Source organism: Symsagittifera roscoffensis, chromosome 4, assembly GCF_963678635.1.
Source record: "Symsagittifera roscoffensis chromosome 4, txSymRosc1.1, whole genome shotgun sequence".
Classification (NCBI taxonomy): domain Eukaryota; kingdom Metazoa; phylum Xenacoelomorpha; order Acoela; family Convolutidae; genus Symsagittifera; species Symsagittifera roscoffensis.
In genome coordinates, this window is record NC_087065.1 from 23289537 (window position 1) to 23313953 (window position 24417).

General features: G+C 37.5%; 3 protein-coding genes across 3 annotated transcripts in view; 1 reads left to right on the forward strand and 2 right to left on the reverse strand.

The window, feature by feature from the left end:
• LOC134843553 (nck-associated protein 1-like) overlaps positions 1 to 24417 on the reverse strand; it is a gene marked incomplete in the record, with an annotated part of 279419 nt that overhangs the window by 253113 nt on the left and 1889 nt on the right.
• LOC134843554 (protein disulfide-isomerase A3-like) overlaps positions 1 to 24417 on the forward strand; it is a 494465-nt gene that overhangs the window by 199569 nt on the left and 270479 nt on the right. The gene's annotated exons all lie outside the window — the stretch shown is intronic.
• Positions 10059 to 21260, reverse strand: LOC134843597 (uncharacterized). Its single transcript, XM_063859747.1, has 13 exons — positions 20973 to 21260; positions 20517 to 20903; positions 20233 to 20437; positions 20044 to 20150; positions 17283 to 18308; positions 16694 to 16900; positions 16149 to 16384; positions 14027 to 14340; positions 13683 to 13750; positions 13252 to 13288; positions 12220 to 13182; positions 10701 to 12127; positions 10059 to 10415 (listed from the first exon to the last, which is right to left on the reverse strand). Exons 1-13 carry the CDS (start codon positions 21237 to 21239, stop codon positions 10368 to 10370), a joined length of 5292 nt encoding a protein of 1763 aa, XP_063715817.1. The 5' UTR covers positions 21240 to 21260; the 3' UTR covers positions 10059 to 10367.

The following is a 24417-nucleotide window of genomic DNA, read 5'->3' on the forward strand; positions in this document are numbered from 1 at the left end:
GTGTATGTTCTCCCCCCTCTAGTGCTAGCCTAGATGTTTTTTTCGTTGTTTGCCTAGCCCTAGTGGTTTTTGCTTAGTCTGGTGTGTAAGGTTAAGGTTGCTTGCTCTTTCGCTGCTTGGTTGAGGCTTTCAATTTAGCTGAGGGGTTGACAAACTGTGCACTTGCTCGCGCACAGTTTGTTGTCTGTTGTGCAGTGATTTTTTTTAGATTATATTCAATTTTGCTATGCTGTTTAGGCCACCGGAGCTGTTGGAGTTATCACTGGTGCTCGGCTGGTTCTCTGTCTGGGCTACCCAGTGCAGCAGTTGTCTGCCTGGACCGACTCTTCAACCTCAGGTGTGTATGTTCTCCCCCCTCTAGTGCTAGCCTAGATGTTTTTTGCGTTGTTTGCCTAGCCCTAGTGGTTTTTACTTAGCCTTTGGCTGGTTCTCTGTCTGGTCTGTTCGGGGCAACAAATGAGTCTCAGTGAAACAATTGAACGTCATAATTGAAAAAGAAGGAACAACAATATTAACATTATAACAATTTTTCGAGCTCAAAATTTGATATATATATATATCGACAATTTGTTGATTTGTTACAAATGTTTTATAGCCCAAGACCTGATATACAATGATAATTTTTTATGATTGCATTGCATATTTTCGAGCTCAAAATCTGACTTATGGGCTGTTTTCCAGTTTCCACCCCCTTGTTTTCTCAAATTAATTTCAATATTTGAAAATTTTTAAAAGTGACTTCTAATGTAATAAACTGCGTTGGGGGGTTGAAAACTGGAAAAGAGCCCAATTATGTGGTTCATTTTCTTGTTCTTCAACAATTGGAAAGTGTTTTAGTTAAAATATTGAAAATAAAACATTTTAATAAATCTTTTGAACAGCTTGTTTTTTCGCCTTGTTTGCAAAAAAAATTGATCAAAACTGTTTTTAGACCCTTGAATCGATCTGTCCAGGAGTCTTTTTGAAATTTCAGCGAGTGGAAATCTATCCAATAAAAACTTGGAAACCAGATCTAAGCATCTTAAAATCTTGCCTGACATGTCTGAATCAGGACTGATGCAGGTATGGATCCTATCACAAAAGCAGATCTGCTCAAGGCCTGATTCAGACCTGGGGCAAACATGGGTCAGACCTGGTGCAGATCTGTTCAAATCTGACCCATATATGTTCCAGGTCTCAATCAGACCTTGAGCAGATCTGCTTTTGTGATAGGATCCAGCCTCAGTCCTGATTCAGATAGCCTCAGTCCTGATTCAGACATGTCCATGTCCAAACGAAACATGCACCATGTCTGGACAAGATCTGAAATAGGCAAGATTTTGCGATGCTCAGATCTGGTTTCCAAGTTTTTGTAAGGTACGGGAAGGGAAAAAGTGTTGAATATAATTCAAAAAGTAAATGTAGAAAAGCTAAAGAACAGAATAAAAAATTACGCTTAACAACATTTGAGAAAATCATGCAACAATCGAAAAGTTTTTCATAATGAATGAAGTACACACAAAAAATTTCAAACAGAAAACTTGAAAATAAAATTATTTAGCACTCAAACTTTTATAAATAGCATTTAACAACTAGAAGCAGATTGTTTGTAAACAATTGAAAAATAAGCTGAAGAAAATGAAATCGAAAGCAACAAAGTCGAAAAAAAAACATTCAATTTTTTTTCAACTTCATCAGTAAGATCCTAGAACATTACTGACTCGAGGATAATCAAATACTCGGTTGCAACACACTTGCTAATGCAACTGTAAAAAAAAGCTTAATATTGATCTTAAAAAATTAGGGTAAAGCTATGTCTTCTACACTAGCCTCTTCAAGAATAGCCAACATTTTTAAACCGGTGTGGTTTAGAATAAAAGTAATAATATTTTGCCTACTATGCAGTTTTCGTTAATAAGAAAGCATTGCCATATTGTACAAATATCCGCTTTAGATTTTTGCTAGTACATGATTTAACTTTGCATTTTGGTTTACTGATTTGATTCACATTTTTTTTGTTATTGATACATAAATTTACTGACTTTTGCTAAAGTTAAAATGTTCTATTTCTGCTAATACTTTGAGCAAGTTTTGTCCCCATAATTTGAAGCATCACTGTAGGTCAGTAAATTTTGCAAAATTAGTTAAACCCAAATACGACCATTTTCGGTGTTTTTAGTCAATCAAAATTGTTCCGAATTGTTGGTGCAATTGCTGACAAAAATATATCAGAGTGAGTCTCTTACAAAACCTAACAAAAAATAGAAAGGTATCATCGTCTCATTTTCGTAAAATTAAATTTATTTTCGTCTGATACCTAAAAATGTCATTTTTGCTATATAAAATTCTAACTTTTCTACTTCAAACCATTTTTAGATGTATTGTGCCGATTTTTGGAGATTATAATCTTCTAATTTTTTGTTTGACTTTTGAAAGAGCCCACTTGAATAAAAACTTTGGCGTAATTTTGATTGACTAAAAAATTCCGAGAACGGTCGTTATTGGCGTTAAATTTTCGACCCGAAATTCACAATTAAGTTAAAGTTATTACAGAGTATTAATTCCTCTGAATTTCTAATTATTTTTTTTCCATAATCAATTTTTGTCTAAAACCAACTCAATTCGAGGAAAAAGCGTTTTAAATTGCAAATTTTATTCGCTTTGTCCGGATAGCTTACATCAGCGCTGTACCATTGTCGAAATTAAAAATCAAGTGGAAGCTAAGCAGGAAGTTGTTGAGGTTAAATAAACCAGCAATCAAGAAAAACATGTAAGATACATAAGAATGGTTGTTTACGGGGGAAAAAGTATAGTTCCCTCTCGTAAGTGTCACCAGCTGTGATACCCTACAGAACTAGAACTGATGTGGAAAACGAGATAAAGCTCAAAACTTTAATTTTACCTTTTTTCTTTGTTTTTAAAGATATTGCTTTTTTTTCTAATTTTGCATGCTATGATGTAGCTATAGCGAATTGAAGTCTCAGTTGTTACCAAAATGATTCAATGGGGCTATATGACCTTGATACTTACTGCATTATGTTGAATATAAATAAGTACAAATCATTTCAATGTTACTGCGTGTGCAGTATCAAAATAGTACCACATTCCCGTTCAAGGAGAAGTTTTTTCAACAGTACTTAAGAATTAATTATTTATGATACCAATAGGAGTTTTAGTAATCAATTTGTTTTTTTTTTCGTTGCATTTGAAGTTTTATCCTGTCTGTTTATAGCTTTTGTTCGTTGCATTTCACGCCGAGTCTAAGAGTACCATACAACTTGCATTCCTGGTTTTTGTTTAATCCAGAGAATCGTAGCCAATTGTTCTTCTAAATAGACACCTCTCCACCAACCTGAGCCGGGTGTCCAACAGTCTTTCAGTTGAGTTCTTGAAGTTGTACAAATTCATTTTATAAGCCGTTATCGTTGTCTTGATGATGTCTTCTTGAGTCTCATCATCGTCTGTTAAAACTTCCCTTACCGAATGTTTTATTGTCTAGTTCTATTTTTCATCGACCTCGAGCTTCTTTTTCCCTCTCCTTAAGGAAACGTTTCCCTCTCCTTAAGGATTCGACCCCCTGCCGACCCAAAGGGTCCCCCTTTGTACTATTTTGAGATATCTATTTTTGGCTGACTAACCTTAATTTTTTTTATAAAGGCGCCTTTGGCGCCAATCTATACTAATTTTGAGGGGGGAGCGCGCGCCGAAAAAACGCGATTTTTTGGTCGACATTTTCCAAAAAATGCCTAAAAACGCCTTTTTTGGCTTTTTTTTCAAAAATTTGTCTGCGGCGTAGAAAATTGTGTCAAATTAGGGTCTTTATAGTGTTTTGGGAGAGCTCCGAAAATCAATTTGGCCGACCTAAAAAAAAAGGAAATCCTAGATCCGCCCCTGGTCCTAGGTCCTGTTGGTTTCCGAAAAAAAAAGCGTGCTGAGGAATCTGAGCCAACACAACAAGCCAATACATGATACTTCGGAAGTCTTTTTGAACTTTTAACCAAAAACCACAGCCGAAAGAATACGAGATCTAATTCCATTTTTTTCACTAACAGAAATGTTGTTGGGATAAAAACCAAAAGTCTAGATTGTTTTGACACCGCTAAAAAAACGAATAAAAAATATTTAGAATGAGGGAAACACAAAAAATGCATAAGAAAATTTAGCAAAAATTAAATAAAGTTATAAACTCGAAATTATGAGCATAAAAATTTTTTTGAAATATATTTTTTCAACCTGGTATCAAGTAATGCTTTCTAAAACAGTTTTTCCTTTGAAATGAATGTCGTTGCAGGAAATATAGGCTACAAAAACAAACCAATATGAAAAACCAGGTGAAGAAAAAAATTATGACTTGAAAATGATATGACCTTTAACCTTTGCTGTTCGATAATATAGTTTGCCTTCCGTTCAACAAAAGAAATGAATTGAACTAAGAAAAACTCAAAACTCGAACAGCGAAAAATCAATCTTGAGCTTGAATAAACTTTCAACTTTCTTACTGAAAAAAATCTCCAAGACATTTATAAGAGTATTCATTGTTCATGACTCTTAATAAAGAGGCCTTTATTGAACTCAAAGCGAAAACAGTTTTGAAGCTGTAAAATTATCCAAACTGACAAATGAAACTGTTGGTGCACTTTTGAGGACCCAGAGTCATCCACCTCCTCCATGAGGGACGAGCAACGGCAAAACGCATAACATTTTTTCTCCCCCACTGCATTGAGTAGAAAAGGGGCGAACAAATTGAAACAGGGCTAAAAACACTCAAACAACTCCAAAAAAGTGATTTTGGGTTTCATAATTTTTGATTTATTAAGACAAATCATGTTTTAGTTCTAAAAACTTTGAGAAAATTTGATAGTTGACATTTTTTCGAGAAGAAAAGCCAACTCAAGAAAATTGGGCAATAGTTAACTTTTATTTCCACTGCAGCCTGTTGTTGACGATAAAATTTTACTACAAAAAAAACAAACGCTTTTTTGTGACAACTCAAATTGTTTTCAATTGAGAGCGTACTATGCCTTCACTTTTGCTTTCAGTATTGAAGTTGATTTTCAGCACTGAGGCGAAGCGGAGCTTTGCACCACTTGCGATACAACACAAACATTCAAAAAAGAACAAAAACGCAAAATTGTTTTTCAAATATTAACAAACACTAGGTGAACCAAAAAAAAACGTATGTCTCGATACAAAACAACTAGAGTCCAAGCTAAACGTGTAATTTCAAAAGTTTGACCCTGCCTAAAACCTTAGTTGTTTCTCTAATAAAATAAAGGAGAAGACTAAAATGTTTTGTGATAACCGATTTTCCCAAAGAGATAACTTTCATCTTACAAAACAAGGAGCCGCTGCTTCTCAAGAACTATTTTCGCAACCGGTGCTTTCAGTTGAACTTTTCATCTCAGATATCTGACTGTGTAAATTTTAAGAAAACTCTAAAAAAAGAATTTCGAAAATCCTCGACTTTAATCTACAAAGAGAAAATTGCACGTCAAAAAATTGCAGAAAACTGTCAAAGCTTCCGAACTTTGTCTTGTTTGAATACCATAAATCAACTGGGCACTGTCAATTAGAAAAAATAGTTTTCAAGAACCTGTTTTTTTGATTAAACCTATTATATCAGATTTAACAGGATGTTTACGAGAAAAGTCCAAAAAACGTTCAAAAAAAATGAAAATTTTGACTTCTCCAAGGACCATAACTTTTGGTGTCATCATAGATAGGGCGTAGTCGCATAAGCAAATGAGTTTCCACAACTTTTTCTGATTTCAGATATGGCAGGGTAGTTTTTGAGAATAATCAAAAATTTTAAAAAACGGACAACAATCAAAACTGACTTTTTCGAGGGCGATAAACTTTTGAGTAAAAAACTTTGTGAGTGGCCTCTAATGCAAAGGCGGTTCCCAGTACCCATTATATCCATTGAACCCACAATATCAGATTTGAGCGGTTAGTTTTCGAAAAAAAGTCAGTAGGATTCACAAAACGGTCAAAATTTAAAATTTGACTATTTCGAGGGCCAAAATATGGGTCAACTATCCCCCCCCCCAGATTTTTTTTCGAAGGCTGAAGACAGAAGAGTCACGTGAAAAGAGACTCTAGGGGAATATGCAGGCACACAAGAGAGTTGGCGGTCTTCTAATCGATACCCTTTTTGTTGAAAATCAGTAGAAGGTTCTGAAAAAACTAAAACTTTTCCAGTAAATTTGGAAATAATTTTCCATAACAAAATTTTTTTTCAGCAATCGGATTGTTAAACATATAAATAGCTTGAAAAAAAGGAGGATTGTTCAAATTGTGTTTTTTCCGTCGACCCAAAATTAGGTCATTAGACGATAAAAAAAGGAGGAGTAAGTTGTAGGAGTAAATTGTAGGAGTAAATCAAACACTAAAAAAAACCTTAACGAAACAATAGCGCACCAAAAAAAAAGATTCAAAAAAATGACAATTAAGCCGACAACAAACTTTTATTCGCTGGGAAATCTGATAATTAATTTCCTTTTTATAAATTAGAAGTGGATCACGTTTTTCGTGAGCTTTACACTTTTGTCGTTCGATGATGAAGTTTGCCTTCCTCATCGAACGACAAGTTTCAACAATTTAATTGCCCTGATCTTCACTGACATGTAAATCACAAGTCAAACCGCGAAAAATCAAAATTGAGCGTGAACAAATTTTAAAGAGCTTTTTTCTAAAAAAAATCAGCACTATATAAGAGTACTCATTACGGTCATTACTCTTAAATGTGATGACTATTCAAGAAGAAACATGAATTTTCATCGTTGAAAATAAAGTGGACCGATCTTATAATGCTTTGGTCGAAAACTGAATTGAGTAAACAATCTAGTCAGTCAAAAAATTTCAGCTTGCTCTATGAAGAAACAAAGAAGCAAAGCCGTCCCATCACTTGTGATTTGACACAACATTTTTAACAACATATACTCGTTGTAAAATCAAAAAAATTATAAATTTAACCTCAGGAAAAATTTTAACATCATAAATTCATAATTTCATATAGCTAAACACATAATGCGCCATTCCTTTCTTTCTTTAATTGATGAACAAGTTTTAAGAAAATTAATAAATGTTAAGTGTGTAAAAACTAAAAATTTCTTAATTGGGCGAAATATTTTTGATTTACCTACAACCTATTAGGTAAGGTAACTTCATTAAATCCTTTCTTAAATCAAAATGACTAAAAATTACGATCAGAATTGCTCAATTCAGAAGAAAATTGAATGCTGTTCAAACTTGGCCGACAAAAAACAAGCTGAAAAAAGTAGTCCGAAAGCTTAAGTGCTCAAATGAGCTGGTCTGATTCGAAAACTTGATACGCTGGGCAAAAAGTCGCGCAGCCGGTAGAAGAAGCTGAAAAAATCTTTCCAGAAGAAGCGTCTCGCTCGCTCTTTTCGTTCAAAATTAGTTAAAACATAAGTCAAAAATTTCAAACTTGTTTGTCTTGACACTGAGAAAAAAATTCAGTAACTTTCCATTTTGTTTGAGTCACGACTGAAAAGGCTTTCAAATGATACGACACTTGACCCATTCCTATCATTATTCGAGGTGCCTGATTGGGCGTAGAAAAAAAAACGGAAAAACTAAAACACACCCGAAGAAAAAAAAGCCTACCTAATTAAATGGTCGGAAAATACAGTAGTATTGAAGAATAAAGGAATTGCAGCCTACGTGTTTCGAATCTTGTACACTCATATTTCCAGATTTACGTCTTGCCAATTGTTTCTATTATCCATTTTCCAAACACCAATCAGCAGCACAGAGGCAAGGCAGAGTTTCAAACCACTTGCTAAAGAAAGTTGAATAAAAGCCACTATTGGCAGATGAACCGGCAAATCGAAAAAAAGTTCAGGAAATTTTTCCACGAAAAAAAACAGTAGAAAAAAGTAGCAAGAAAAGCCGAAATCTTGGAACCAAATTAACTGCATCATGAGAAAACTTACAAACAGAAAAGACGCATAGCTGCGCATTACATGCGATTCAAAACGTACATAACGTGACAAAAGGATCGACAGAAAAAGAGATAAGGACGTGGAAAGAATTTAAAACACATTGGCGAAGCGGAGCTTCGCACCTCGCGCAATACAACACTATCATAACAAAACATAAAAAAAGAAAAAAAAAAGGTTGAAGAAAAACTAGGTGAACAACAGTTTTCGTAGAAATCGATGAAGAACACCTAGAGCTTCGCTGAAGCTGGAGGTACATTTTGATATTTTTTTAGTTTATCGAATAGGACGAAATGCGTAACCTCAAAATTTTGACTATGCCAAAACTTAGTTGTTTCGCTACTAAAATGAAGAAGAGTGAAACTGCTATAGATTTCACAGTTGTCTCAATTACACATATCTCTCACAAAAAATTGAGGCGCAACCGCTTCTGCCGGAAAATTTCGCGCAACAGCTTTTTTGATTGAAATTCTCATCTCAAATTTAATAGAGTATTTTAAAAAATTTCTAACAAGCGGTCAATTTTCAATAAATTGACTTTAAGAAACCGGTAACTGTTTTTCGCTAAAAGTAGGTCAAAGCCGCTTAAGTGGAGAAGAATCCCAAAATCTGGATTCTCGATTAAAAAATCACCTGAAAATTGGCACGGTAATTTTCGAGTAAAACAATTCGTAAAACGTAAAACTGCCAGTTTCAAAATTTGCACTTGTTCGAAGGCCATAACTTTTTTCTGAATCAACTCGGCGTAGCAAATTATAAAGGTAAGTTTCCAACAACCTGTTGTGTCGATTCAACCTATGATATCAGACTTGGCAGGATAGTTACCGAGAAAAGTCGAAATAACGGTCAACAAAGCAGATAGTTCACATTTCCTAGATTCATGGCTTTTAAGGAGAATCAAGGCTCTAAATAAAAAGGTAAAGACAAAAAAAAGACCAGAAGAGTGTGCAGGCGCACAAAGGAGCATACGGTTTTTCTATGGATACCTTCTTTAAATTGGTTATTATTTGCAGAAATTGTTAAAATTTTACTAAGCGTCTCAAAGAAACAAAACCCAACTACGTATATTTTCTTAATACCTGTTTTTAAGAAACAGAAACTCTAGGCAAACGCGCCGAGTAAGACTCTTGAAATATAAATTAGCAACTGAGCAAAACTTACGAAACGGAACCAAGTCCGACATTTTTTGAGCCGAATAAAAAACTGTTTGCTTAAAGAAATTCCCCCTAAAACTACCCTGCAGTAACTAGTACCCGACCAGTAGTATTAAAATTTTCATGAAATTGAGCATGCTAGCTGCATAGCAGTATCTTTTGAAAACGCCCTGAAATTTTTCTCGCTCGCTGTTTAATTTTTTTCATCTGTTTACGCTTTCGATTAGCAAGCGTCATCAAATCGGATATTTGTGCGGTTAATTACCTAATTACTCTTCAGCTCTTCGTTAATATCATCGAAACTATGCTCGGAATTCACCCGGAACGGTAGAAATTTAAACCGCTTGTTCTAGACAGGAATTTTTTTTCAATTCAGCTCGAATGGTTGAAAACGCCTAGTTATGTTTATCTCTAATTATGTTTATCTATGACAGCAAATTTTTTCAATTCAGCTCGAATGGTTGAAAATGCCTAATTATGAAAATGCCTAATTATGTTTATCCTAATAACTTTTTTCTGGTACCTATTTGCGTGGAAAAACCATTTCCCGCAATTATCTAAGCATCCAACGTATTACGGATGCTTCATTCTTCCCAAGAACAACTCTTTCCAGTATCTACATTGCAAAACACTGACATATTTTTTTCATCTCAGTTCAAGGGATAAATCAAAATACTTGTTTTTAACTGACAAAACTGTTTTGTTTTCAATAGGGAGCTTTCTATGTTTTCAATCACTAAATCAGCCTCTGTCACCATTTAAAAAGACTCCACGTTTCGATATTACGTAACCTATTTTCACCAAAAGGGCAATAAGCTAACTTAAAATTATTTTTTCTCATAGAAGACTTAAACCGCTACCTGATAAAACTCATAAGTATAAAGTTTATTGCAAATATCTAAATTTCGATTTAGTAAATTCTTTGAAAGCAATTTACTTTCAGTAGAAGAATCGAATGAGTGAAATGCAATTGAAACAAACCAAAGAATTATTTACACAGTAAAACCCATAAGTCTACAACTAAAAAGAAGCAGAAGTTTTCTTCTAAATTAAGACATCAAGACTCATTAAATATACGTAAAAGAGAGTAATATGTATTATCAAATGGTGATTATAAATTAGTGATAGTTGAACTGAGATTTAGAAAAGTCCAGAAATTCATCAAATGAAACTTAGAAATTATAAGGAATTGTTATTACAATTTAAATACGAAGTTGGTATACTAATCTTCAAAAAGTTTTTCATTTTCCTGTGACTGAATATAGTTTTTTCATTTCTTATCTTCATCCTCGTTGAAATCTGCTTCATCAAAATTGATCTGAAGCAAGCAAAAAAAGTCTACCACTAAAATGAATAAAACATTTTCTTATTCTTTAACGCCAGTTTTTCTTCTGAACAACATTTTCCTTCACAAATTAATAATTAGGTGATTTCGAAGTCAGGAAGCTGCACGTATAAACTGGGAACAGAAAAAGAAACGGACATTCTGTACATTTTCACGGTCTAAAACATCGCTTTTTAAAAATAGACCTTCTCTTCAAGTCTATTTCATATAGATATGAAATGAGCGAGCAGTCTAAATTCGAACACAATGAAGAATTACCCTTGAGAAATCGAAATTGGATGATGTAGCTGAACTCTCCGTCTTGTGTTTTGTCTCATCGTCGTTCTCTTTTTCTTTCTTCTCTTCGTCCTTTTCACTTTTAACGTCCCCACCCCCATCATCATCATCATTCGCAGTGGTCTCCGTCCGGACATCGATTCCCAGCTCCACATTCTCAACTGGCACTCGATTCAGAGAAGCAACCAGCCAACTGGACTCAACTTGGAGAGCTGGTTCTGGTTCAGTCGCGGCTTCCAGAGACTCGGGCTTCTTCTGGTCAGAGTCAACAATCTCTGTATTTTCTTCTGCTTTCTCTTTCTCCTTTTCCCGATCCGCTTCGTTTTCATTGTCAACTTCATCTCCACTTTCATCATCAAACTTTAACTTATTGACATCACTTGAGCTCCCTGCTCCTCCGACGCTTCCGTTTTTCGGCGATTGTGATTCCGTTAATAAATCGGCCGGAAGTTCCTCTGACTTAACCTCTAGCTCGTCTTTTTGCACTACCCCTATAGACCTAACAGTACTGCTACTACATACCATCGGCGCCTCACCCAATTTTGAAGTGGATACAAAACTATTTTCACCCATGGCAATACTGTGGAACTGCTTCGCAACATCTTTTTTCGTAATTGCAACCAAGTTTTTAGGCGTACCAAAGTTCGTATCTTTTGTCTCTTTCTCCAAGTGAGAGTCTTTCCGAGAGCCTGAAACCTTTTCCTCAATTTCTGAAATGCATGTCAGATTATCATTTTCACTTTTCTTCTCTTTGTTGCACTTTAGGTATTCGTCTTCCTTTAAATTAGCCTCAGTGCTCGAACTTCCATTGTTCTCACAAAAAACTGAAGTGCTTTCAACTGTTTCTTGGTCTGATTGGATCCGGATTTCGCCACTTATCGTTTGGTCCCCCTCCATGTTATGTTTATCTTGCCGAGTGGTCAAGCTATTGCATTCATCTTCCGAATTTTCACTCTGCGAAGTGAGTTGAGCAGCTGCTGAGTCATCTGCAATTGCACTGTTTGTTGAAATATTTACGGAGTCTCCGTCTCGCTCACCTGCAATTGTTGAAGCATCCAAAGAAGACACCTGTGATTCTTTTTCATCTTCTTCGTTTACGGTTTCGGCTTCCTGCTTTCCGATGTCAGATCCCTCAACTTGCTCTATCTTTGAGTCTTTATAGAGCGTTTCTACAAAAGGCTTGCTTTCACTGGACTCTTTTAGTGCAATATATTCTACGTTGTCTTTCCTTCCTTTTTCATCAGCAACGCGCGATGGAGCAAAATGTAAAGTCAGTTCCTTTACCTCTCGCTTTCCATCACGGCTCATTGTGTTAGACGTAATTTCGAACGCAGTCGAAGCAACCGACACTCGAGGTTCCTCAGATGCTAAAGTGTCCACTACGTCTTCTACGATTTCCGGATCAGGCACTGCAAAATATTTGTTTATTTTACAACTGTCAAAACCATTTCACCTTGGATAATAATTAGCAAATGTATTCCCTAGAAACGCTAACACTAACCATTTTGCATGAAAGCAGCGGCAGTTAAGGCCTCCAGCGGCTGAATTGAAGACTTCAAAACCTGAGAAATGACTGAGTTGATTCTGTCCTGAGACTCTGCAGCTAGTCGCTCCGACTGGAACTGGGACACTACTCCAGCAACACTACTGGAAGCCACAGCTGGAACAGGCACAGGCACTTTCGGAAATCCCTGAGATGTCGGAGACTGGATCACGATATTGGAAATTCCTGAGCTGCTAGGAGTCGCTACCGATCCCGAAGTAGCTGCCAAATTCGAGGCTGTTAGAGTTTGCACTGCGTGTGCCACCATGTTAGCCGAGCTCATTGGTGAATTTCCCGAATATGACAAGGATGTGGGTATCGTAACTGTACTCGAAACAAAACTTGGAGAAATCCCAGACGCCTGTTGGTTCGACATTGCCTGCACCTTCGCTGGAGTTCCATATTCTCCTCCTGAAAGTTTTGGGTCCTCCCAGTAAGGGCGCAGCTCATTAGGCAAATGACCGACCAAAATGCAATTGTAACACAGTTCTTCTTGCTCCTCAGGAGTTAACTTGCATGTGGACACGGCTACTTTTTCAACCAACTGACTAATCGTATCAATTTCGGTGAACTGCAGCGTTTTAGGATGCGACGGCGATAGATCCCAACTACCTCGCTTCTTGTTGTATTCGTCGAATTTCGAAAATGATAGAGCGTGCTTCATGGCCCTTTGAATCACATTCGTACCACTAGCCGACGGACTACGTGTTATCGGGGATATTTGGTATCTCTTTGCAGCCATACCTTCGTGGGCGAGACTGCCAGAAGAGCGTTCGTCCATCTTTTCAATGTCTCCCATCGTCTTTTGCTGAATGGGGGGATTCGTAAGATTTGCTCTCAGGATAGGGGAGGATAAAGTAGCAGAGAGAGGCAGACAGAAATTAGAAGGATGGGAACTTCCGTGATCGGAATGTTGAAGTCCTGAAAATGAAATGGATCAAAAACTTAAGACTTAATTTTTCTATTAAGCAATTATAGAAAGATATTTACCTGTAGAACTGAGTTGTGAATCCACTGCTTGGTGAAGCTAAAACAGTTCAGATTTTTCCCGCAACTGATAACAGCAAGCCATGTTTTGTCCATAGATCGTAAATGAAGCGTAAGGACACAGTAAGATTCTTTTAGAATTATCAACGGTTTGCGATCGGAAGTCATTCTTATCACACCGTTCCCTATACAAAATGCGACTTATAAATCGCTTTTAACAAAAATTTTGGTCGAATTTTCAATCAACAGTCAAAATGAAGAAGCAACCAGTTTCATCAGCACTGACTTATTAGAACATTCAGATATCTTTTAGAATCGAGCAGATTGAAAATGCACTGAATAATGTGATGCAACCAGTAAAAAGCATGTTTTTCACATTTGAACTAAATTTTAGAACTAGATAACTGCATGTATTTATCATCAATTTCATTTACCCTTGGAGAGACTAGACTGTCGATACTGAAGCATGATCCAGTTCGTCCCTGGTTAGATCCCAGCTCATCTAAATCAGAAAGACGTACCAATGAATCATCAAACAAACAACAATTCTGCAAAAAGGACTATCTCCTCCATAAACCGAGTGAGCCTTCGTTGTTCAAATTAAATCATGTACAGTAAAAAGTTAAGCAGGGGATGACCAAAACTTCATTCATTTTTCGCCAGATTTCATGCGTTAGTCAATTCACCTTTCGCGGAGACGCAGTGTGAAACATTAAAATGTATTTTTCTCACTTGTAAAAAGGCTGTTGCACAAAAGCGTCTCAAGATGGATGCTCACCTGAACTAGATGGCATGCGTCCTGTGTTGTTCAGAGCTGTCTCTAGAGACCTCTGCAACAAATGGTGGGTCCTCGGAGAACCTCCTGTTGCGCTCTGTTTTCCATGCGAGCCTCCAACACCACCTACAGATCCCTGCTCACATTCTACACAGAACCCCGATGCAGGGGAGACGGGGATGTTCTTCTGTGCTGCCACTCCCCCGCATCCCCTGCACATGGACACATTAACAGGGGGAGCTGCTGTTCCTGTACCACTCGAATATGCCGAGTTGGGTAGTCGAAACATAGAATGTGACGAATCTCCATTGTTACTACTAAACACAGAAGACAAATTTCCCTTCGCATGCACACGCTAAAAAATCGACTAATCGATCGAAAAACCTTCAACTGCTGATTTCGATAAGCTTTTAATGACCTGTAACAAAAATTATCTAGCATCATCTGCGATAAATTACCAGGCCTATTGCTGAATATTAAATTCGAACTTGGAAACAAACACTGCGCCACTAATCTTGGCTAGGGACACATGACTGCAAATGATCAGCAATTAATTCACTGTAATAGAGTCGGTACCGCCCATGCTTGCATTCCACATAGCTTTTGAAAAAACCTGACTTGTATTGATTAAAAAATCAGCTTTCTTCAACGTACCTCGTAAAATAAAGCTTTTTAATATCACAATCCCTGTATTGATAAAAAATAATCCAATTTGAGTAGACCGGATCAATACAAAATGTGGCAATTTTTGCCCAAGATATCGACTACGACACTTAAATTGATTTATCTGAAGCACTTAACTGTCATCTTAGCGTTCACTAGTGCCTTATTATCCTGACAGCCACCTTTACTATGTTTCAGTCATAAGAAACAGCAATTTTGCGTATGTTCGGCTAATTAATTTGAAACTGGGAAAACGTTGTTCGTAAAATCTTCTGTGACCCCCTTCCTCACGGAGAAACAATCTGCGTGACATTTCAGTGGGAGATTTGAAGCAGCATATCAAGTTTTGCGTTCCAGTGCGGGCAGATATTTCACAGACAAAGCTGAACTGGTCCCGACCGGATTCAAATCACAAGCCTTTGCCGTCAAGCAATTGTGTCAAAAATTTTCAAAAAAAAAACGGTCAAAGTTTCAAAATTTTGACATTTTTGAACGCCATACCTTTTTTCTAGAAAAAAAAATTATAGAGGCAGTCTTTCAACAAATTGTTGTTTCGATTAAACCTATGATCAGGTTTTAGCAAGTTTGACATTCGGCAAAATTTGTTATTTCCGAGAATCATAGCTTTCTGTGTAAAAAAAATTATGCGTAGAAATTCATGCAGAGGAAATTCACGTAAGCTGTAATTTCGATTGAACCCAAATATTTGGATTTCGGAGGGTAGTTCTGGAGAAATGTCAAAAAATTTTGACTTTTCCGAGGGTCTTAACTTCGAGTTAAATTTGGAAAGGTCGCGTATAGAAAGGAGCTTCCAAAACCCGTTCTTTGGAATGAACCCAAATTCTAGAAGTCTTGGGAGGGTAGTTTTGGAAAAAAAATCAAAAAAAATTGAGTTTTCCGAGGGCCATAACTTTATGTATGAAAATGGAAGTATGCCGGGGATACTAGGGGAGTATGCAGGCACACAGTGGAGTAGGCAGTCTTTTATTAATACCCTTTTTTTGAAAACCGGTAGGAAAGTTTTTGAGAATTACTATTTTGCAAAAAGTATAAAAAAATTTCCAAACCATCTCATCAAAAAAACTTGAAACAAATCCCATACAATTCCTCATTTCGAAAAAAACTAATGCTCGAAATTATTTATGACAATCATAAAACAGTATTCAAAAATCTGGAAGAAATCAGCAATTAAATTAGGCCATTACTGAGGTGAACTATTGAAAATTGAACTATTTTAAAAGTTGAACTATTGAAAATTTAGCAAAATTGGCCCTGCTGTCATGAAAAAAAAAACACCCAGTCGAAACTTTTGCAGCATATGTACGTTCTCGTCTACTAGATGCACTAGTCGCACTATTCATTAACAGTGGAGATAAACAGTACTCAATCGATTTTTAAAGCTCTTACTGAAACACGTTACACGCCCGACACCGTCATAATACTTATCGATATAAATGCCTACTTCTGCTGAAGCTGAGTTGCAATGAGGGTGTCCAGGTCGATTATGTCGGATCTTTTTAGTAGGTGGTCCACTCTTCCCGAGGGAGAGATATCGGCAGATGGGGACTCGCTCGACATCTGCGAAGAAGACAACGTCCCCCCTCCTCCTCCTGCACGTGCAGCACTGCTACTGGACTGATGGTGAAACTGAGGAGGCTGTTGTTTCACGTTTAACAGCAAATTGACGTCAAACGGCGGCTAGAAAGAAAGAACTATGATATTTTCATTTTTAGAATGATAAATGTTCAGCAAAATTTAAAACAATTATCATTTAGGTATTTTTCTAAATATTACGTACCGATTTTTGTTGTTTAAAAGACATCTGTTTAAGATTGTGCTTTCCTGATTAATTTGCAATTAAAAGATAAAAAAAATCATAAGTGAAGAAAAAAGAATTTTACATGTCTTCCAAGCATTGTAGGGTAAATTTATTATATTTTAAACTTCCTTTTGTCGCGCACTTGTCTTATGTCTGTCGGACTAGAAGATGAGTGGTCATTGTCTTACCAGCACGGTGCCTTGTTCCCTGTGCAGCCTGTGTGCTATCTCCTCGTACTCCTGCCTCCTCGCCTCTATGTTCCTCTGCAGCATCTCGTACTCTCTATTGTACAACTCCTGCTCCTCCCTTGTGCGCATCCTCAGTGTCTCATGCACACTTATGATGCCCTTCGCCTTCTCCACAAACTCCACAGGTGTACGCGCATCTATCCCGAGCTAACACAAACACACACATGAGAATTTCACTTGGCTGAGAAAAAGTTCAAAACGGAAAATGTTTTGAATACCTTTTTTTAGACATGTTGTCAGCAATTGGTCTTATATCTATTATCAACTCGAATCGATACAAATACGTTCTCATTTTCCCCACTGCACAAGTTTCCAGAATTAGGAAAACAAACCTCACTCACACTCGATATATTTCGCTGTGATTCAGCACAGTGTTTTTTATCGCAACAGGATTAGTTTAAAAGAATGAAACTGACTTCATGTCTAACCATTTATCAGAAATCGACAAGCTGAAATCAAATACTACAACAGCCATTTTCCATTGCCTTTTCTCGGTATACAGATTACGTAACTTAATCGATGTACCAACCTCCTTGAGTCGACAGTGCAGCAACTGAACAAAATCCTTCTCCATCTCACGGATGTCGTCTTTGACCTCTTGGATCTTCCCTCTCAGCAACTGTCCTCGCTCCCTCTCCTCTTGAATCTTGAGCTGCAACATTGCACCGTACTGAGGACTCTGCAGCTGCTCGACAAACTCTATATACTTGTTTTTCATGTTTGCCATAAACTCTTCAAGTCCAGGAACATAAATGGGTTCAGATTCTTCTTTTTTATTTTCTGCAATTCCGCTGCTGGGCACAGGCGTCGGCAAAGCCTCCAAGTCTTCGACTCTCACATTCAACTCTTTGTAAGTTGCAGATCTAGATCCAGATTGTTCCCGTTTTGGACTGAAAGATCCGCTACTAACAGGAAAATCCGACAATTCTCCTTTCGTTGACATTACAGAGTGTGAATGTAGAAGTTCCAAGCCACTTTCTGTAGCTGTCGGTCCACTTGCCACTCTAGGAGACATCTTTCGGTGCTTGGCCGCCGATGGAGACATTCCGCGTTTGGACCCGGATTCAGAAACTGGCGAAACTGCTGCCGTAGATTTTCTAGTTGGCTTCCGACGTCCGTGAGCTCCACCGCGTGTTGACGGCGAAGTCGTGACTGTTTGCTTGGATGCCGATTCAGCAAACTCAGACAGGGGTTTCTTCTCATTTCCCGAAGAGGTCGAGGAGGAACTATCATTTGCTATGTTACGCACAGCGCTTAAGATACTTTTACGCGAGCTCCTTCTGGGATACTTGCGGGAGATCTTCGCGCTTTGTGATCCTGTGGTCTTCTTGGAAGTTGTGACACTCGGTTGATTAGCAACTGCAGTGCTCGTTGAGGCAGCAGGGGCTTCATTTTTCTCATTGTTTTCCGCAGCTGCCACGGATATAGGAGGAGAATCCACATCACTCCTACCTCCTGCGTTGCTTTCGCAGCTGTCTGTCTTCTCGGATCCTGTGTCATCTGATCCACTCCTGGACGAGGATTTAACTTTCTGTTGCTCAAAGAAATTCTCAAGCTGAAGAGACAACTACAATTAGAGTCCCAAAATACGGCGCAAAACAACGAAGTTCCGGGCGTATTACTTGTAAAACTATCAGAGAACTTTTGAAAAACTCATCTGCAATTTGGGCAGTTCTCTGAAAAAATTCTGTTTATGCATTGTTTTGTTCTAATTGTATTGATAGTAAGATATTAGTAGTCGTGACAGACAATCTGTTTTCCTTGCACTGCATCTACCCTTCATAAATCTATTTAAATGATATATATGGCTGTTTTCTTTTTACAGATGTATGTTTAGAGCTTAAGACAGATATACGTTAGGACAGATTTTTTACACAGAGGCGAAGTTGTACTTCGCATACACAAGCAAAAATATGATAACGCTACTGAGAAAAACTGAATGAGTAAAACTTTGAGTGTACAAAATTTCCTAATAGGCGCACGCCAATTATGACGCATTAGCAATACCAGTTAATTTGATTAAAAAAATTTACCAACTATCATGCCTCAATTTATACAGCAGTCTATGTAGCAGTAAAAACATGAAAAAATTAAATGTAATAAAATAAAAATTAAAGTTTATTTTTATTTAAATTTTTTTTGAAAATCATCCCCTCACACGCTATATCAAGTACAAAGTGACAAATTTCGCTCCTAGTAACCAATCAATTATGGCAAATAAGCTTCCTTCACCAATTTGGAACAATTTCTATGACGGATTAAATCTCAGCTTACGCGTGTAATAGCGCGAAATACATAGCACGTTAATTGTCCCAAATTGGCCAAAACGGCAATTTCTAAAGCCCCATAATTTTCGGATAAATGATCACAGGTAAAATATCTTTCCAAACTTAAGCTCAGGACAACAATTATTTTGAATAAAACAAAAAAATCCCGTCAAAAACGGCTAGTTAAAAAGTCGACATTTGTCTGAAGAAAAAACCACCCCAAGCACAAATATTCCGCTACTTTCGTGACGAAAGTCAGAACAATAATAGTATGTGGTAAAATCCTTAGCATTGGTTGTACTTAATGGCTGGTTATTGATCAAAATGAACACTTTCAAAATGAACACACTCTATCGCAACAATATTTTAATAAAAAAGATAGTTCATACTATAACACAAGCATTGCTTGTGAAAACAATATGGTAAAGTTCACTGTGCTTGATTTTTCGTGGTATCAAAATTCTTAATTCAAGACTGAACTTGAGCCCAAACACGATTATTCTATTATTCTCAATAACATTTATTGCTTCAAACAGATTATTAAACGTGAATATTCCTTGTATATCAAACATTTGAAAAAAAAAACACGAAATAAATTTAACCGTAACAAAAGACAGGGGTGTCCAACGACGCTTTTTATTTCAAAAATTGAACAATAAAATTAATTTCAATTTTAAATTTCTTTTCAATTACTATTACGAAAAACAACTTTTTAAACGATTTCATTTGCAAAATCACTATATCCATGAAGAGATTTTTGTTTAACTTAGTTCTTTACTTTCAATAGACGGTACGTACGTATACCATTTGCGATCATTAATTTTTTATTTCAACGTAATTAAATGTGAAAAATTCTTCCGTTTAACATGCAAAAACAATAGATTGAAAAAACTTAAATATGGTGAGATAGTGAAGCCCGCACTCAAATACATAATAGATAGATTATTTTTTCTATATAATAGATTATTTTCTCTATTACAAGTTTCGTACCCTTATCATTTGATGCTAGTTACATTCTCTTACCAGTGTAGTATCTATGACATGAAGAAAGTAGGAAACTGGATTTTCAGTCCACGATACCGATCCTTTGAGCGTAGCCAATTCTGAAACCCGCATGATGGAGGCAATGTCTGAAAAAAATGAACACCCATATTACTAGATTAGAGAAGAAAAAACTCATTACTTCGATCAGAAAGTGGTAAGACTACAAACCTGACATGTTTCTACCCGAAGCGCGGAACTTAATTGGAGCGAATGCCTTAGAGGCTACAATTCTGGTACCATCGTGCAGGTTCTGAAACCTGAGCTTCAACTGGTGATCCACATTCGGTCCGAACGCGAAGTTGTTGACAAATATAAGGCTACAATTGGTAATTATTTGTGCGTAGTTCTTGTCAAGAAAATCACCTTTAATCAACTGAAGCAAAAATCTATTTCAACTCAACAGAAACTAATACACAAAAATTGTCAAAGCAAATATACTTGAGACTACTAGCCTCGAAGTCCGTGTACACTTTGCCGTACCAATTCATCCAGAATCTGAATTCTTTTTCCAATTTAGCCGAATACTCGACACAGATCTGACTCTTCTCAATCCCATAGCACATCTTGCAGTTTGTCAACGCGGCGACTTGCAAGACAACCTGTCCAACTCCACTTCCTAGATCGATGAAGGTGTCCGTCTCTTTCACGGGGACATCATCCAGCATTTTGCAGATGAGGTCGAACGATGTTTCGCCATAGACTTGTGGCGAGAAGGGTTCATACTCGTTCAACTTTTCAGGATCGTCTACAGCTCTGTTGTAGGATAGTTGAATGATATGTTTCAAGAGCTTTCTGCTAGGGTTAGCTCTATGTTTACCGGGTCGATATGTTCCCGAAAACTGAAGCAAAGAATATATTATACAAGCTTAATCACATAAACTAAGAAATTAATTCGCCAAACGACTTACAAGTAGGTTCAACTGTGCAATGGCTCGATTGAATTTATCGCAGCAACTTTTGACAGATTCGTAATTTGTGGAATCGAAATCTTTAATGATGTGATTTTTAATGGGCAGTGCCAGTTCTGGATAATCCTCGCAAACACTTTTCATGATATCAACAATTTCATTTCCACCATCATTATGCTCTAGTGGCCACTTAAACAGTGCTGCTTCTCCTCCAAATGGGCTGACCAGTTTCAAGGGTTTCGTCGCATCGGTTTTCTTTGGAGGCATTTTTGTGAATTCTTTACATGTTAACCTGAAATAATTATTGTGTTGATCTTAAGTCAAATCAGAAAGGAAAGCGATAAAACATAGGTAAGAAAAGCGCAAAAAAAATGACTGATAATTTTTGATACATATTCACCAAAAAAATATATAGCCTTGAAAAATCTGCCACTATTGACATTTTTTGATAAAAACTAATGCAATATTGTCAAGAAAGACCCCGAGAAGGTTGGGTAAGACAGTGCCGAAGTAAGAGAGTGCCGAAAACAAAAATTTGTTAAAGAGTGCCGAAAATTTGTTAAAGAGTGCAGAAACTGACTTATTTGTCGTGAACTAATTGAGAAAAGAAAAGAAAGTTTTGTTTGCTCATCGATTTTGGCGCCAAAATTGAGTCTGAACAATTTTATTTGTCGTGAACTAATTGAGAAAAGAAAAGAAAGTTTTGTTTGCTCATCGATTTTGGCGCCAAAATTGAGTCTGAACAAGTTTCAAGTGTCATTATTAATTTTCCCGCCAAAAGCTAGCCTCTTAAATTGCGTTCCAATATTTCCCGCCTTTTTCGGCACTCTCTAACTTCGGCACTGTCTAACGCCCCCCCCCCCCCCCCCCCCGAGAACCCCGAAAAAGCTGGATATCTAATGAGGAGAGGGATAGAGAAAAGAACGTTATAATTTATCTACTGCTATAGCCTAGGTCGATCAGTCGTCTGCCAAGATTAGCTAAGCTCTCTGAGAAACATGACAGACCATTAGGCAGTGACTGGGTTTCACTTTCACCTAGCATGCTATAGCTCTATCAAAATGGGCGGCAAAGATTGAGGTTTTATCGTCATTTAGATTAGTTTATTCTAAAAATCCTGACGATGCACATAGTTGCGAAAACGTTTGAAATTTACTTTTAAGCAAAAATTTCGAGTTTCTTTCGATGGGACTAAAACATCTATAACATTCGCCCGGAAGTGAACACCGACGGAAAACAAAGCTAGGTTCTAAAGCGACTGGCTAGCGTCTAAACACAGCTTCGCATGCTTTTAACCATCTCTACCCCGGGTTGACCAAAAATGCTAGTCATACAATTTTCATATATGGAAAAGTAGTAGTAGTAGTAGTAAGTAGTAGTAAAAGACTTTAATTGTATAAAAACAATATGAGAAAATAAAAACAAAACTTAAAACCAGTCATTGTTCAGAAAGAAATGTTTGAGACGGCGCTTGAATGAAATTTGCGAATCAAATAAACTGATGTCGGTCTTCTCATGGAGTTTATTTGCACTTCTGACCACTCTATTGAAAAACCATTGGTCGTAAGATGCCCAATATGTTTTATTTACGTTGAAAACTGGTTTTTCGGAGCTCCGCAAGCTGTACCTTGAGTAATATCTTAGTGACACAAAATGTGCCAGTCGGTCATATTCGGAAGTTTGACCTTGAGAGAAGCAAAAAACACTTGATTTTGGAGTGAAATTTAGTTTTTCAAAATTTCGAATGGAACCTGTCATGCACGATTTTCTCGCGATAACTGAAAATCAGAAAAGAGAAGTAAGAACGATCGAGTGACAATCGCGGGAAAGTTGCTAGAAAAATCAGTGGGAAATTGCTATTCGTAATTTCAGTAGCAATAATAATCGAGAGTAGAGCTGTCCCATCTAAAACAGAGACGAGCGCATTCCCACGAACTGGATTGTTGTGATTGGAGTACTATTATTAACTGGACCAGAGTGAACCTTCGGTGGAAAGGTGGACAGCTAGAGTGTCCCAATGGTTCACGAGAACTTACAGTCTAGAGTAAAAACTTGTTCTTGTTATTAAAACTGACTAACATTAAACTCATTTTAGTTACTTTATTGATTCTTGAGTTGCTCACCGACTTATTTACTTCCTGGTTCTTGAGCGTGCTACAATGTGAGCACTAATTTAAATTTCTAGAGTGTGTTTTATAACTGTAAATGAAAAACTTGAACTAATCAAATATAAAAACAAAATAAAGCGTTAACGCTATCGTCTAAAAATTATAAATAGAATATCTCATCAAGCTTGTCATAGACTCTAATCGTGCCCAAAACGCAGGCGGCATTGGCTGATTGTATAGCCATTGAAAGCCGCTGTCTAAGGAATCCTGAGGCTCGGTCGTCGTTTGTAAGGGATTTAATGAGCCTTCCGAGCTTTTTGATAAAGGAGGACGTGTTCTTACTGCACTGTCCTTGTGTTGTGAAAGCAACAGCTTGGAAAATATGTCCTCGCCTTGTGAGTTCTTCATACTTCGCGTTCTTTAAGGTTTCTGCAGACTCAGCTGTCCCAGAGGGATCTCCCCTAGAGGGTGCAAGGGCATCAACAATAGTTGCATCCCAGACAAGCGTTTGTCCTCTCTCCCACGGAACTAAAGTAGCACCGTCTGGTCTCTTGCCGTCAGACCGACACATTCCAGGGGGTTCCAGAACGGAAGGGTAACCCGCTAGGGCCAATGTTCGTTTGATAATGTTGTTGACCATTGTGTGTCTGGCGTGCCGGCTAGCACTTTTCCGGCATGAGAGACCATGAAGGCCTGAATTGTCTACAGTCGAGCCACAAACACAACGGTGTGTGGCACAGACTGGACTGCCTAAACGAGTGGCGACGGCAATTCTCAATTGACTGTCTGTTAACTTCAGCCCTAGAGCTTGCGATGGAAGCGCGTTAATCCATGCTGCTGCTTCCTTGCCTTGAAAGGCCATTAGTCTCTTTCGGTTGCTGTTGTCTACCAAAGTGAGAGTGGTAGCTAGCATGTGTTTAAAGGCGGGACCTGTCCAATTGCTTTGAACGTGTGGATGGACGGGCCGTTCGACACAGTTACTCTGTTGTTGCCACTTCTCAAAAGCCTGTCCGATCGTAACTGGAACATTCACCAATCCGTCTGGTTGGATAGAGGCAATAATAGTCCGGCAACTCTCCGCTGAAGCTAAATACGCAGATGGTGCAGTGATAAATGCCGAACTAATACCCAAGCCTCCCAGAGTGGATGGCCAATGTAACTGAGAGGCAGATATATGATCTAGAGTGATGTTGCAGATTTCTTCCACTGATTTCTGGAGGGTGTTGTCGTAATTTTGAAGGAGCTGCTCGTATAGAAAACAAGGGGCTGTACGAAGGAAATATAGGAGTTTGGGTAGCGCAAACGAGTTCTTTATCATAAAAAGGGCATGGTGGGCT

Coding starts and splice junctions, on each gene's coding strand:
- LOC134843597 (XM_063859747.1), bottom strand. CDS start 21,239: ATGCCTCCAAAGAAAACCGATGCGACGAAACCCTTGAAACTGGTCAGC. Junction 13,183..13,251: donor TTCACAACTCAGTTCTACAG/GTAAATATCTTT, acceptor TTTCATTTTCAG/GACTTCAACATTCCGATCAC. Junction 12,128..12,219: donor CGCTGCTTTCATGCAAAATG/GTTAGTGTTAGC, acceptor AATATTTTGCAG/TGCCTGATCCGGAAATCGTA.